This window comes from Triplophysa rosa, linkage group LG4 (genome assembly GCF_024868665.1).
Source record: "Triplophysa rosa linkage group LG4, Trosa_1v2, whole genome shotgun sequence".
In the NCBI taxonomy this organism is placed as follows: domain Eukaryota; kingdom Metazoa; phylum Chordata; class Actinopteri; order Cypriniformes; family Nemacheilidae; genus Triplophysa; species Triplophysa rosa.
This window is the reverse complement of record NC_079893.1, coordinates 2,792,822-2,804,559: the sequence shown is the minus strand read 5'-3', so window position 1 is coordinate 2,804,559 and position 11,738 is coordinate 2,792,822. Positions and strand designations below refer to the sequence as shown.

Here is an 11,738-nt window from a genome sequence, read left to right as displayed (position 1 = left end):
TTCTAACGAAATACCTGCCAAATAGTGAGGAGGTATAAGAAAAACAACATAACACCCTACAGTGTCCAGTCTGACAGCCTATATTGCAAACGACAAGATAATAATGAATCTGCAGAAAAAAAAAATAATTTAAAATTAATTTAACTTCATTGTAACGCATTAAAAAGTGTTCCAGTATCCATAAATATTTTCTATAGATGTATTTTCCCGCTGGTCATAATCATAAATAGGAGTTTTATGAAGTGCCTCAATCTGTAATCAGACAGTGCTATCTGCTGGACTAAAAGAGTAAAACTGCTTATAAAGGTCAAACATTAATAAAAGTTTATTTCCAGTCTACCAAAAGCACTCAGATTTCTGTTTTCCGGCTATCAGTATTTAGGTTAATGAGAGGACTTCAGAGGTTTGTCATTTGTATTTGTGATTAATGAGTAATGACTATTTAAAGTGACAGGAGGGAATATTGTAGGTATGGGTGAGTTGTCAGAGGTTTCAGCACTTTATATTGATCCTGTCAGGAGCGATGAGATGTTGGACCGTCTGTGTGAAGAATGGCCGGAGGTTGATGACCCTGAACTGGATTTGGACAGGTCTTACAAGAATGTTGAGGCTGGACCTGGATTTTTAGAAATATGCCTGAGAATCAGCTTTATTTTTTTCATTGTTGTCTACTGTGTTTCTTTAATAAAAAGACCCCCAGTAATCATGTCTCCTCTCATTATTTGTCTCCAAATGGAATGAATTATTTTATGCATAATAACGTATAAAAATAACAATACTTTTGTGTCTATTTTAGCTGTCAAAATACCTTTTTTTAAGTTTAGGTCAATAAAACTGTTTGTATACATCAAATAACTCTGATACCATCACTATGACCTGCTTTCCATGACACGACGTGATTTAGTGATGCCATTTATAAATATTATAAGTGTGTTCGACCTCATGTGGCGCTTTGCAGACCAATCGGACACCTGCAGCTGGCCGTAGTGACGTTTCACCTTGTTTATCCTTTTCAAAGCACGAATTAAGTGGATTAGATCATGGATTTGTCCAATAAACATTTCAATTAAAAAGTAGCAACCATAAACACTTCATATTGCAAATGTTATGTGCTGCTTAACACTGTGTGCCTAAAAATCATGGTAAACATCAGCGCATATGATTAAACTACCTACGGAGTTGAATCAGTATTCGTTACTTTTTTATTTTACTAAACGACACAAAATAACATATTATGGTTATACGAACAGAGTTTTAGCCGTTTTAAAAACATGAATTAAGTATTAGTTGAACTGAAGGTGTTAGAATAACACTTATTAATCAAAGCTAGCTGTTCATTTCATACACAAAAAGGACAATATTTCATGGACACGTGTAGGTTGACTGTTAAACCTTTATTAATAAAGAGAAATGCAGAACATTATTCTCAACGCTTCCCACCAACACGTGGAGCGTTGACCTTCATGGTCTTGGCGATTTTCTGTTTGGGTGCAGCCTTAGCAGGACCCTGAAACAACAACAAACATATTTGATAGTCAATTCAGAGTGGTCAATTTTACACTGATGTAAAGCAACTTTACAAAAAATATGTTTTAGCACAAACATGAGAAAAGCAGTATAAATACATGGAGAACCTAATATATATTTTGTTTGTGTAAGATTAATATTTAAACAAACAAATTGTCTATAGGGTTGTAATCAGACATTATATTTAAGGGTGCTCCGGTTGATCGGTCACCGATCATTATCGGCTGATAATCGCTCCAAATAGCTTGATCGGCAATATCTATAACGGCCAATCAATGATCAAATGACAAAACGTGTAGACCGTAGGCGTATTCAACTGGCGTGCTGTGCAGACCGAGCGGCGTAGGTGGTCTCGACAGTGCAGCTCAGTCACTCATTCAGCTGTCAGTTGCCTGTCTCTCCTTTTGTCCGTACACCGTGTGTACGGAACCGAACTCAATAACTTTGTGTTCATGACGCATCTAAACGACGATCAGGTGTTTTCATCTGTATGTGAGGTGCTAGAAAACAGCAGTGAAGGAAGTCTTTCCTTTCGCAAATTTGACACGAGTCTAACGTTAGCCGCTCTCACGAGCCCTTCGCTAAAGTGACTGTGTTTCCAGATCTTCACAGAAACAAAACAGCAAACAAAGACAAGCCCAAAATAAACCTTAAAAACACAATTAATTTATATTTTATAAGACCCAAAAATCTCTTATAAGTGCAACTGACCATTTCTAACACCTAAAGTGTCAAGCTTTATAATCTAAGACCAAACAACATAAAAGTGCTTAAAAATAAATCAACATGGCAACACTGTAAAAGAGCGCTCTCCAACAAAACACAGCGCATCTGTCAGAGATACTTTAGTTTAATTGATGGACAAAGCAAATCTCTGAAAAATAACAGATACCAAACGGTTTATATTCTTATAGCTGCGAGACGCCAGAACGTTGCTATGGTTACTGGTGTGTCAATCATCACAAATGCAGACACATGGAACTATCAGGGCACTCACTCCCGCATTTAAATGGGGTTGTCATTCTCGAAAGTTTGCAGTTTGTACGTGTTTGTTTTATTCTGTTGTTTTTTTATAACGATTAAACAGGAAAGCTATGTTATACTCCGTTTAGAATTTAAACAGTTTAACCATTTAAAATGGCTAACTAAATAATTCCACATGATAAATAGAAGGCTGTGCTCCAGTATCGGCCGATAGGATCACCGATTACCGTTCTAAAGATCGGTAATCGGCCCCAAAAATCCTGATCGGAGCACCTTTAGTTATATTCACAGTGATACTAATGAAGTGTGCATGTCTTGATTTGGCTCAAAGATGCTTAAACGGGCTATTACTGACTGTATTCGAGTCATTACTTTATACACATCTGACACTACAGACAGCAGCATCTTTTGTAGGACTATAAGTGACACTTCGCACCCATTATTTCATGTAAGGGGTACAGACATAATCCTTTACTCTATGCCACCTTACGACACAGAAGCGACACAGTCAGTCGCACTGCAACGCCTCGAGGGGCAAAAATCTTCAATAATGTGATTTACTCACATTTAAAGGGGTCATACGGCGCGCATACGTGCTTTTCTGTGTCTTTGGTGTGTCATAAGTTGCCCATGCATGTATTACACACATAAAATTGCAAGTGTGGGAACAAAAGAGTCATTCTATCTAAAAGTGAATGCTCACCCAGACCTGCCTGAAACGCCTCGTGTAACCACACCCCCACAAATCTACGTCAGTTGGTGGTATGATTTGACTAAGACCGCCCATATGTATACGCACAGTACAATTGCTTTGGAACCTTATGTTCCAAATATGGTAAGAGGCGGTACATTTCCATCACACGCTTGCAGTATTCGACCACTACGCACTGGTTAACTGGCCAATCATAGCACACCTCGCTTTTCAGAGCCATGAGCTATGTAAAAAATCCACGCGTTTCAGAGAGGCGGGGCAAAGAGGAGATACAAACATGCACGTTATGTGGAAAATACAGCGTTTTTGAACCTTAAATCGTGTCGACACATTGCATTACATCTAAAACAAACGATAATATTCGTTTTAGCCGTGTCATATGGCCCCTTTAACTAGAAAGTGCAACACAAAATTGACATCGAAGATAATTCTAGTGCGTATCGTACCTTGGCGCTCTGAGTGGAAACCTTCTTGGTCACCTGTTTGGCTTTTTTAGCCTCCTTAGCAGCTCTGAAAGAACATCATACGAATAAAAATTTTAGCATGGATGGAAATCAATACAAGCACAATTCACATTAACTTAATGCGCTTGAAGAATGAAATCTTATTTTAAGAGCTGCACTCCAGTTTTTCGAAGCAGTTCTACGAAGTCAAAATGTGATGCGTAGTCCAACAGCGCTTTACAGATCCTACTCCCCTCCCTCCCCATCGCTTCCTGTCGGTCTCTACTGTCCTCGGAAAATAAACTCTATAATTGTATAATGTGTATACACCTAAAACATGACGCTATCAGCTGTTTGCCAGCAGTCCTCTATGATACCGGATTGTCCTGCTCTTAAACAAAAAAGATGTGTCCCATATTTCACTAGTCTGGCGAAGCGCTTAAAGCACCACTCCAGAAAACCTAAATGCTTGGATCAGTGCATGTCCAGCGATGCACCTAACAGAGATGGTGAGGAACAGAGATTTAATGATCACCATAAATACTCATGATCCTTTTAATATTACTACAACCATCTGCACACCCTTCCTAAAGAAAGTGTAATTAAGACATTTCACAATTTACAGGCTGTGAATGAATACGGATACCTGATGGCCTGCTCTCTCTGGGCTTTACGCACTTCAGGTTTCTGGTTCCTCTTGGCCAGGATCTCAGCCAGTGAAGCTCCAGTGATGGCTCTCTGAAACTTCACGGCACGACGCGTGCGCTTCTTTGACACCTCTTCCTGTTAAGACAAAAAACGATCGGTTGCGTTTCACATTCCCAGTTAAATACAGTTAAAATGCGATGCCGCCACGGTCCCTAGAGAAACTCACAGACTGGCCCTTCTTGTGTTTGCGTCTGTAAAGAACAGTCCAGCTGATCTGTCGAGGATTTCTCTTGGACAGGAACGCAGACTCACATTTTGCGTTCAGAAACTGGAAAACCTGCAGAACAAACTCATTTCAACCAAGAGAAAGACACGTGGACATACTGAAGCTTCGTCTTCGTGAATCGCGTTAAATCTACACGGGTTTATCACACAACGTACATTACCGCCACAGATGTTAGCCGGGTGCTAAGCTAACTGACGTTATACCAACAGATGAACGCTAGATATACATGTCTAACATCAAGCGTGTGATGTTAAAAATCAACTTAATAAAAACATTGCGTTAGTTCACCTTTCCGTCGATCCTGGCGTACCGCCGGCCGTGGCCGGGATATATTTTATATCCACTGAAACTGCACAACTCGACCCTGCACGTTACAAATGACAGCCATTACTGACACACGACATTTACTAAAAACACATTTCCACGCTTAAAAGCGAATGTAACAACGTGTAAATAAAGATGTTTGTGGATTAAGACAGAATCGACTCACTTCATGGCGGCGAGTCAGCTAGGGAAGAGGAAGGTGAATTGTGGGTAAGCGCGTTATAAAGGATTTCGTTGAATGAAAGTGAAATATTTTTTACATTTACATATATATGACATATTTAAATATGAACAGATAGGTTGAAAAAATATACAAAACTGTTTTAATTGCCTAATTAATTTGTCCAATCAAATTGACGATCGGTTGCTTGGCGGTGACACAAGCGGGAAGTATGGCGGCCACAGAGGGAGCGATGATCGTTGATCCCATTCTTCAAATGTCAAATTACGAAGGTATGACAAACATAACAGACTTATCAATAATACCGATTAGCTAAAAATATAACACCGCTTTTATCGGTTTATTGAGAGACGTCATGATTTCATTGTATATGCAGATTAAAGAGAGATGCTGTGTACCGAACGCCAGTCTGGTTTTGTCATAATGTGAACGTATTTAAAAACACTGTTGTTTGTCGTTTATTAATAATACCTATACTAATCATCTGACTGGGTTTATTTGAGATTTCAGTCGTTTATAACACCGATCGTCAGTGTTTATGTTTATTGTTGTTTTCAAGGTCCTGGAGTATTGGACCTTTCGAACCAGGGTCTTCACAAACTGGATTCAACGTTTCTCTGTCCAGCGGGGACACAAACTCTCATTCTGGACCAGAATCACATCATTAAACTGGAACAGCTGGAGAGAAATGAAGCTCTTCAGCAGGTGTGTTGTTTATTTGCATTCAGCTCTACAGTTGATGTCTGTTCTGTCAAAGTCTGAAAAAACATCTGTCTGTCAACAGCTGTCTGTGGCCTGCAACCGTTTAGTGCGTATGATGGGCGTGTCAAAGCTAACACACTTGCAAGTGCTGAACCTGCCGAACAACAGCATCGGATATATTGAGGGCTTGAAGGACCTGGTTCATTTGGAATGGCTCAATCTCGCTGGAAACAATATAAAGGTGATTTTCTTGTTGTATTCTCTTTTGACAACAAATCAGATTTCACTTATCGGAGATTTGTGTGTGTGTGTGTGCGTGTGTTCATGTTTGTATATCCCGGTGGGGACCTAAACCTGAATGCACACCAACACATGGGGACTCGTGTCACCGTGGGGACCAAAATTGAGGTCCCCACGGGCAAAAAAGCTAATAAATTGTACAGAACAATACTTTTTACAAATCTAAAAATGCAAAAAGTGTTCTATGATCTTTAGGTTTAGGGGTAGGGTTAGGGGATAGAATATAGTTTGTACAGTATAAAAAACATTACGCATATGGACTGTCCCCACGGGGATAGTAAACCAGACGTGTGTGTGTGTGTTTGTTCAGGTCATCGAGCAGTTGAGCGGCTGTGTTTCTCTTCAACATCTTGATCTGTCAGACAACAATATTTCTCAAACTGGAGACCTCACAAAGCTTTCGACTTTGAAGGTATTGGACGTTTTACTTTAAAGATTAATCATTTGTACGTTTTCTATATGTCATTTACATCCAGCCAGTTGTCGTCGCAAAATAAATCCTTACAGGATGAGCAGGATCAGGTTGTATCCCACTAAAGGGTTTTTTTGCGTTGATAATTGTCTGGATGTAAATTATCCCACTTTTTACACTAATACTCACCACATGATTTGTGACAAACCTGGCACGAGTTAACATAAGTATTACTGATTTTATGATGGGCGTATGTTAAATTTGAACTGATATTTAAGTTTCTCTCATACGTTGTAGACACTTCTCCTGCATGGAAATATGATCACGACTCTGCGAACCGTTCCTGCTCATCTTCCGTCGAGTCTTACGGTCCTGTCTCTGGTCGAGAATGAGATTCGAGATCTCGCTGAGGTGAAAGACAACAGACACTTTCATACAACTTATCTCTGGGAATACCAGCGTAAACCTCATTTAACTTGTTGTTTTGCTTAACTATAATGTATTGCAAGTCATTGGTCATGATCGTTTGTTTCTTTGAGTTCCAGATGTCATATTTAGCACCTCTACACAGCCTCGAGCAGCTGTCAGTCATGAGTAACCCTTGTGTGATGGCCACCCCGTCTGTGCCCGGCTGTGATTATCGGCCATACGTGGTGAGCTGGTGCCTGAATTTAAAGGTGCTGGATGGATATGTAGTGTCACAAAAAGAGGGGTAAGTTCATTTTTAGTTATCCTAGGAACTATCAAAAGTCCAGAGTTTTATCATTGAGGAGTGGCAGTTTTTCTGAGTCAGATCCTCAGAGTTTGGAGAAACAAACTTATCAACCCGAAACACCTTTTCATTAAAGACCTGTACAAGTCAGAATCAAGTCCAGTGTTTTGTGCATTTTCCAAAAGCAAGCGTTTGCAATTCTGATGACAACATTTTCGATTTTTCAGACTAAAAGCTGAATGGCTCTACAGTCAGGGGAAAGGTCGAATGTTTCGCCCCGGGCAGCACGCCCAGCTGGTCCAGTATCTGGCATCCACGTGTCCCCTGACGGCCACAGCTGCGCTCCAATCTGCAGAGGACGCTAAACTCGAAAGAATTCTCAGCAAACAAAGGTAGCCACCAAAACGAATGAGATTAAAATGAGCTTGTAGTCAGCGTGTAATGTGTGTTTGTCTGCAGACAGCATCAGCGACAGTTGCAACAAACATGGCGCTGCGCTTCCCCGAGCCCGTCTCGGCCCACACATCTAGACGTGCAGCAACAGAGGCATGTACACAAGACCACAGATGCAGATAAGGTGGCTGATGATGTCGTCGCTCAAGCAGGTAAGATCACTGATTCATGTTTTGAGTCTCATTGTGTCTTTTCTCTCCATAGTAAATCTTTCTGCGATGCTTGCAGATGCGGATCCAGGAATTCAGGTGAACATGTGGGTCGGTGCTGCGCATTCACCTGCGATCGCTGTCGCTCGCCCCCTGCCCGCAGCCGCAGATGCTTTGGTTCTGCAGGACGTGTCAGAGGAGGAGAAGTTTCATGGCAATCCGCTCTCTTCTGAGTCTGCGTTTTTGCTCTTTAACGCTTCGGTTCAGCCTCCTTCGGCTCCTGACAGCGGCGAGGATGAGTTTGATGATTCTTTGGCTCTGCCCGCAGCGGTTCAGTCCCGCCCGTGCGAGAAGGAATCTGGTAAAGTGGTCGGTAGCTCAATCGCCAATCATTCAGATCGCCTCTCACATGCCAATATCCAACCTGACATTAACGGCCATGACCTGTTTGAGAACCATATGCAGGAGGATGTGGATTTCAGCGGAAAACAGAAGGCGGCGGCAGTGAAGATTCAGTCGTGGTGGAGGGGAAACTGGGCGCGCCACAATCACCCGCATGCCAAAGAAGTGCGCGCCGAGATCCGCCTGCGCAGGATGCAGGACTACATCATCCATCTGAATGGAGAACTGGAGAGGTACAAACCTAGCCCTGTCACACACAACAGATAAGAAGAAGAGGTTTCTAATAAACACCAAAGAGAGACATTTCTGATTCTGCTACTGTTTCATCAAGTCCCAATTTTAATATGACTCTATGTTTAATGTGAGCAACAAGAGGCTGTGCTGTATCGTGAATAAGTCATACCCACAATGAGCAGCCATAAGTCATGGTCTGGTTTTCTTTCACTTGTCTAGTTAGTTTGCGGTTAGGGTGTAAGTGGTTGAAAAGTCTAACATAAGTAGTTTTGTTTGCAGACTGCGCAGGCAACATGAAGAAGAACGACTGCAGAGACTCGTGCAAGAAGAAGCTGTGAAGTTCCTGTGGAAGCAGGTCAGATTTCAGATCACTAAAAGGGTTTTGTTCTACATATGGCCTTTAGCAGTGACTGCTAACTTTTGCTTTAGCGCAACGCTGCATCCACACCCGTAGATGGCAGCACAACTTAAGGATTTTTTATATATTTTGAGAATTTCTTAGGGTTTAAGGACAGGGCCTTGGGCCTCTCCAAACATCTCCAGCTTACATGTAATATTGTTTGTATTATCAATAAATGATGATCTGTCAGTTTAATCACAGAAAACTGAACTATGATTATATTACTAGACCCAACTAGAATATCTAGTTTCCCCCATCATTAAGAACCTTGAGAATGAGCCCACCCATATCAACACATACAGCATCCACACATAAGATTAAACAACATTAAAAGAATGCTCCGCCGTAAAATGACATTTCTGTCATGAATTACTCACCCTGAAGTCAGTCTGAAATCGCATACTGTGACAGTATGTACTGAATTTGAATAAGTACCCTACCTATTGGCCGTTAAAACAGTACGTTCTATATAGCATGAGTGGGAGTAGTATGAATACATTTCGGACTTACTGCGTCCACCATGCGCTGCGTCCGAAATCGCCGACTTCCATACTAAATAGTAGGCGAAAATGAGTATGAGTCATGAATAGTATGTCCGAAACCTCAGTATGCCAAAAACAGTAGGCGAGAAATACCCGGATGGTCTACTACTTCTGCCGAGATTCGTGAGTGTGGATCGGATGGACACTTCTCTATCCCATGATGCCACGGGAGCCGAGCAACGGTCAAATTTCAAAAGTAAATCAAATAAATATAGCGGAAAACTTTAACGCGGATGTCCGTTTTTAATGTAAGTGCCAAAAAAATAAATTTCTCGTGACGAAATGATGTTTTTATCAACTCTCACGTGTAGGTTGTTGTTAATACGTCATAGGTCAAAGAGCATACGGGTCACATGACCATAAAACATGGCGGACGCAGTATGTCTGAAATGTATTCATACTCCCACTCGTACTATATACAACGTACTGTTTTAACGGCCGATAGGTAGGTACTTATTCAAATTCAGTACGTACTGTTTTCAGACGCAGCTTATGTTTTATAGTTATGTGACCTGTATGCACTTTGACCTATGACGGTTACAATATCAGGAAACGCAATTCTGATTCCTTTGTAAGTCGTAAGGATCACCGTAGAGTCCAGCTGCTTGTAGTTTCAGCAAATAATTGCGTCCCGGTTTCTTTGTTTCTCCTATTGAAAGCAGCCATTTTGCTGAGTGTTTTACCACTAAAGGGGGCGTGTCCCAGGGCGTGTTCATGTGGGAAAGTGACGTCAACGCATACCCTTATAGAATAGAACAATTAGATGGAAAGAAATTACAAAATACAACACAAATGTACGTCTGTACTCTCGAGTCAGAAATTCATCATCTCTTAAAAAATACACACATGTTGCTTTAAAGAAATCCAGATCCTACAATCTATCATTACTCACCTTGAGCATTGAGTTTGTGCTTTATTTTCACGAGTGTTACGTGTTTATCCATCAGCTTCAGGTCGTGCTGGAATGGCAAGCGACAGTCAACCAGCAGCTCAGCGTCGTGCAGAATTCCACATTACATCCCAGCGTTGCTCCCGTTGGCTCCGAGAACTCCATCTCTGAGTCCGGCTTTCATTCGCCTGGAGAACGACAGGGGGCGCCGGAGAACAGCCTGAGCAGCACGGCAGGCACTCCTGAGACAGTACGATCTCTCATTCCCGTGACACCAGCCGCTGGAGACAGTCTGTTAGAAGAGTATCTGTCCTCCGTACAGAGACAGGAGGAGGAAGAAGAGGCTAAAGGAGCGGGCGACAGGCCTTCTACACCATGTGACCTCTCTCCTAACACACATAAAGAGCTCTTATTCTTACCTGGCGTGGACAGACTCGAGGTAGCTGAGAGTCATCAGTCTTAACCTGTTCCAGAGCATTGACCTTAATTTCTTTAGCCTTGTTTACTGTAAAGTTTGCTGGGAGAGTTAGTGAGGTCATCACATGGACCTTTCTCTTCTTCCGCAGAGAATTAAATGAACACTTCTGTTTACAGTCTTTCAAGTACACAGAATCTTTATATAGCCAGAGTGCCACTGTCTTCCAGCGCATTACGAGTAGTAATTACATAGATGTCGACTTCTCAGTCCAAAACACACAACCAAAAGTAGCCTTGAACTATAGAAGGCCGTGTAGATAAATGTGAATTCATTCAATATCAAACAAATGAGAATTTATTTGATGTATTTAACCCAATGAGAGTCAAATAGCCTTCACTGTAAATATTGTGAGTGCAATGAGTGTTAATTTATTTCACATTTTTATTCATTTGTTTTTCCTATGTCAGACATTTTTAAATGCCCTTTTCATAAATAAAGGTTAACTGTCCTTAACCAATGACAAATTTATCATCAACATTTTATTTGATTCTGCTCACAGCCACTGTACCAACCGTTGATTTATTTCAACCAGGAATATATTTAAAGTGCCAATTCACCCAAAAATGCAATTCTGTAATCGTTTATTCATCCTCGTGTCATGTCACATAAAAGCTGTATGAGTTTCTTTCTTCTGCAGAACACGAAAAGATATGTTGAAGAATGTTGATAACCAAACAACACTGAGCCCCATTGAATTCCATTGTATGAACACAAAACCGCTGAGACATTTCTCAAAATATCTTCTTCTGAATAAATAAAAAGTTCTGAATGACGTGGGGGAATAAATGATGACAATAACCCCAAAATAAAAGAATGACATATTTAGTTAGGGTCATTCACTCCAAAGACGATAAGTAAAGTTTTAATGAAAGAGAACAGGCTAGGGCAGTGTACAACAGAGAAATGACCCTTGAAGAGTTGAAGTCGTCTCGTCTCGTCTGCTCTTCAACTTTAACTATC

At 41.0% G+C, this 11,738-nt stretch overlaps 2 protein-coding genes and 1 non-coding gene across 3 annotated transcripts; 1 reads left to right on the top strand and 2 right to left on the bottom strand.

Moving 5' to 3' along the window:
- Positions 1–1,375: 1,375 nt before the first annotated feature.
- rpl24 (ribosomal protein L24) lies at positions 1,376–5,095 on the bottom strand. Its single transcript, XM_057330839.1, has 6 exons — positions 5,091–5,095; positions 4,889–4,964; positions 4,541–4,651; positions 4,313–4,449; positions 3,670–3,733; positions 1,376–1,507 (listed from the first exon to the last, which is right to left on the bottom strand). Exons 1-6 carry the CDS (start codon positions 5,093–5,095, stop codon positions 1,427–1,429), a joined length of 474 nt encoding a protein of 157 aa, XP_057186822.1. The 3' UTR covers positions 1,376–1,426.
- On the bottom strand, positions 2,919–3,050 carry LOC130553736 (small nucleolar RNA SNORA17). Its single transcript, XR_008962900.1, has one exon. It is a non-coding gene; the product is annotated as a small nucleolar RNA SNORA17 (small nucleolar RNA).
- Positions 5,096–5,262: 167 nt separating the features above from the next.
- cep97 (centrosomal protein 97) lies at positions 5,263–11,261 on the top strand. The gene is made up of 11 exons (XM_057332417.1): positions 5,263–5,377; positions 5,665–5,810; positions 5,890–6,048; positions 6,418–6,519; positions 6,817–6,930; positions 7,065–7,231; positions 7,459–7,623; positions 7,691–7,836; positions 7,913–8,468; positions 8,749–8,824; positions 10,359–11,261. The coding sequence occupies exons 1-11, from the start codon at positions 5,317–5,319 to the stop codon at positions 10,761–10,763; spliced, it is 2,097 nt and encodes a 698-aa protein (XP_057188400.1). The 5' UTR covers positions 5,263–5,316; the 3' UTR covers positions 10,764–11,261.
- Positions 11,262–11,738: the final 477 nt, after the last annotated feature.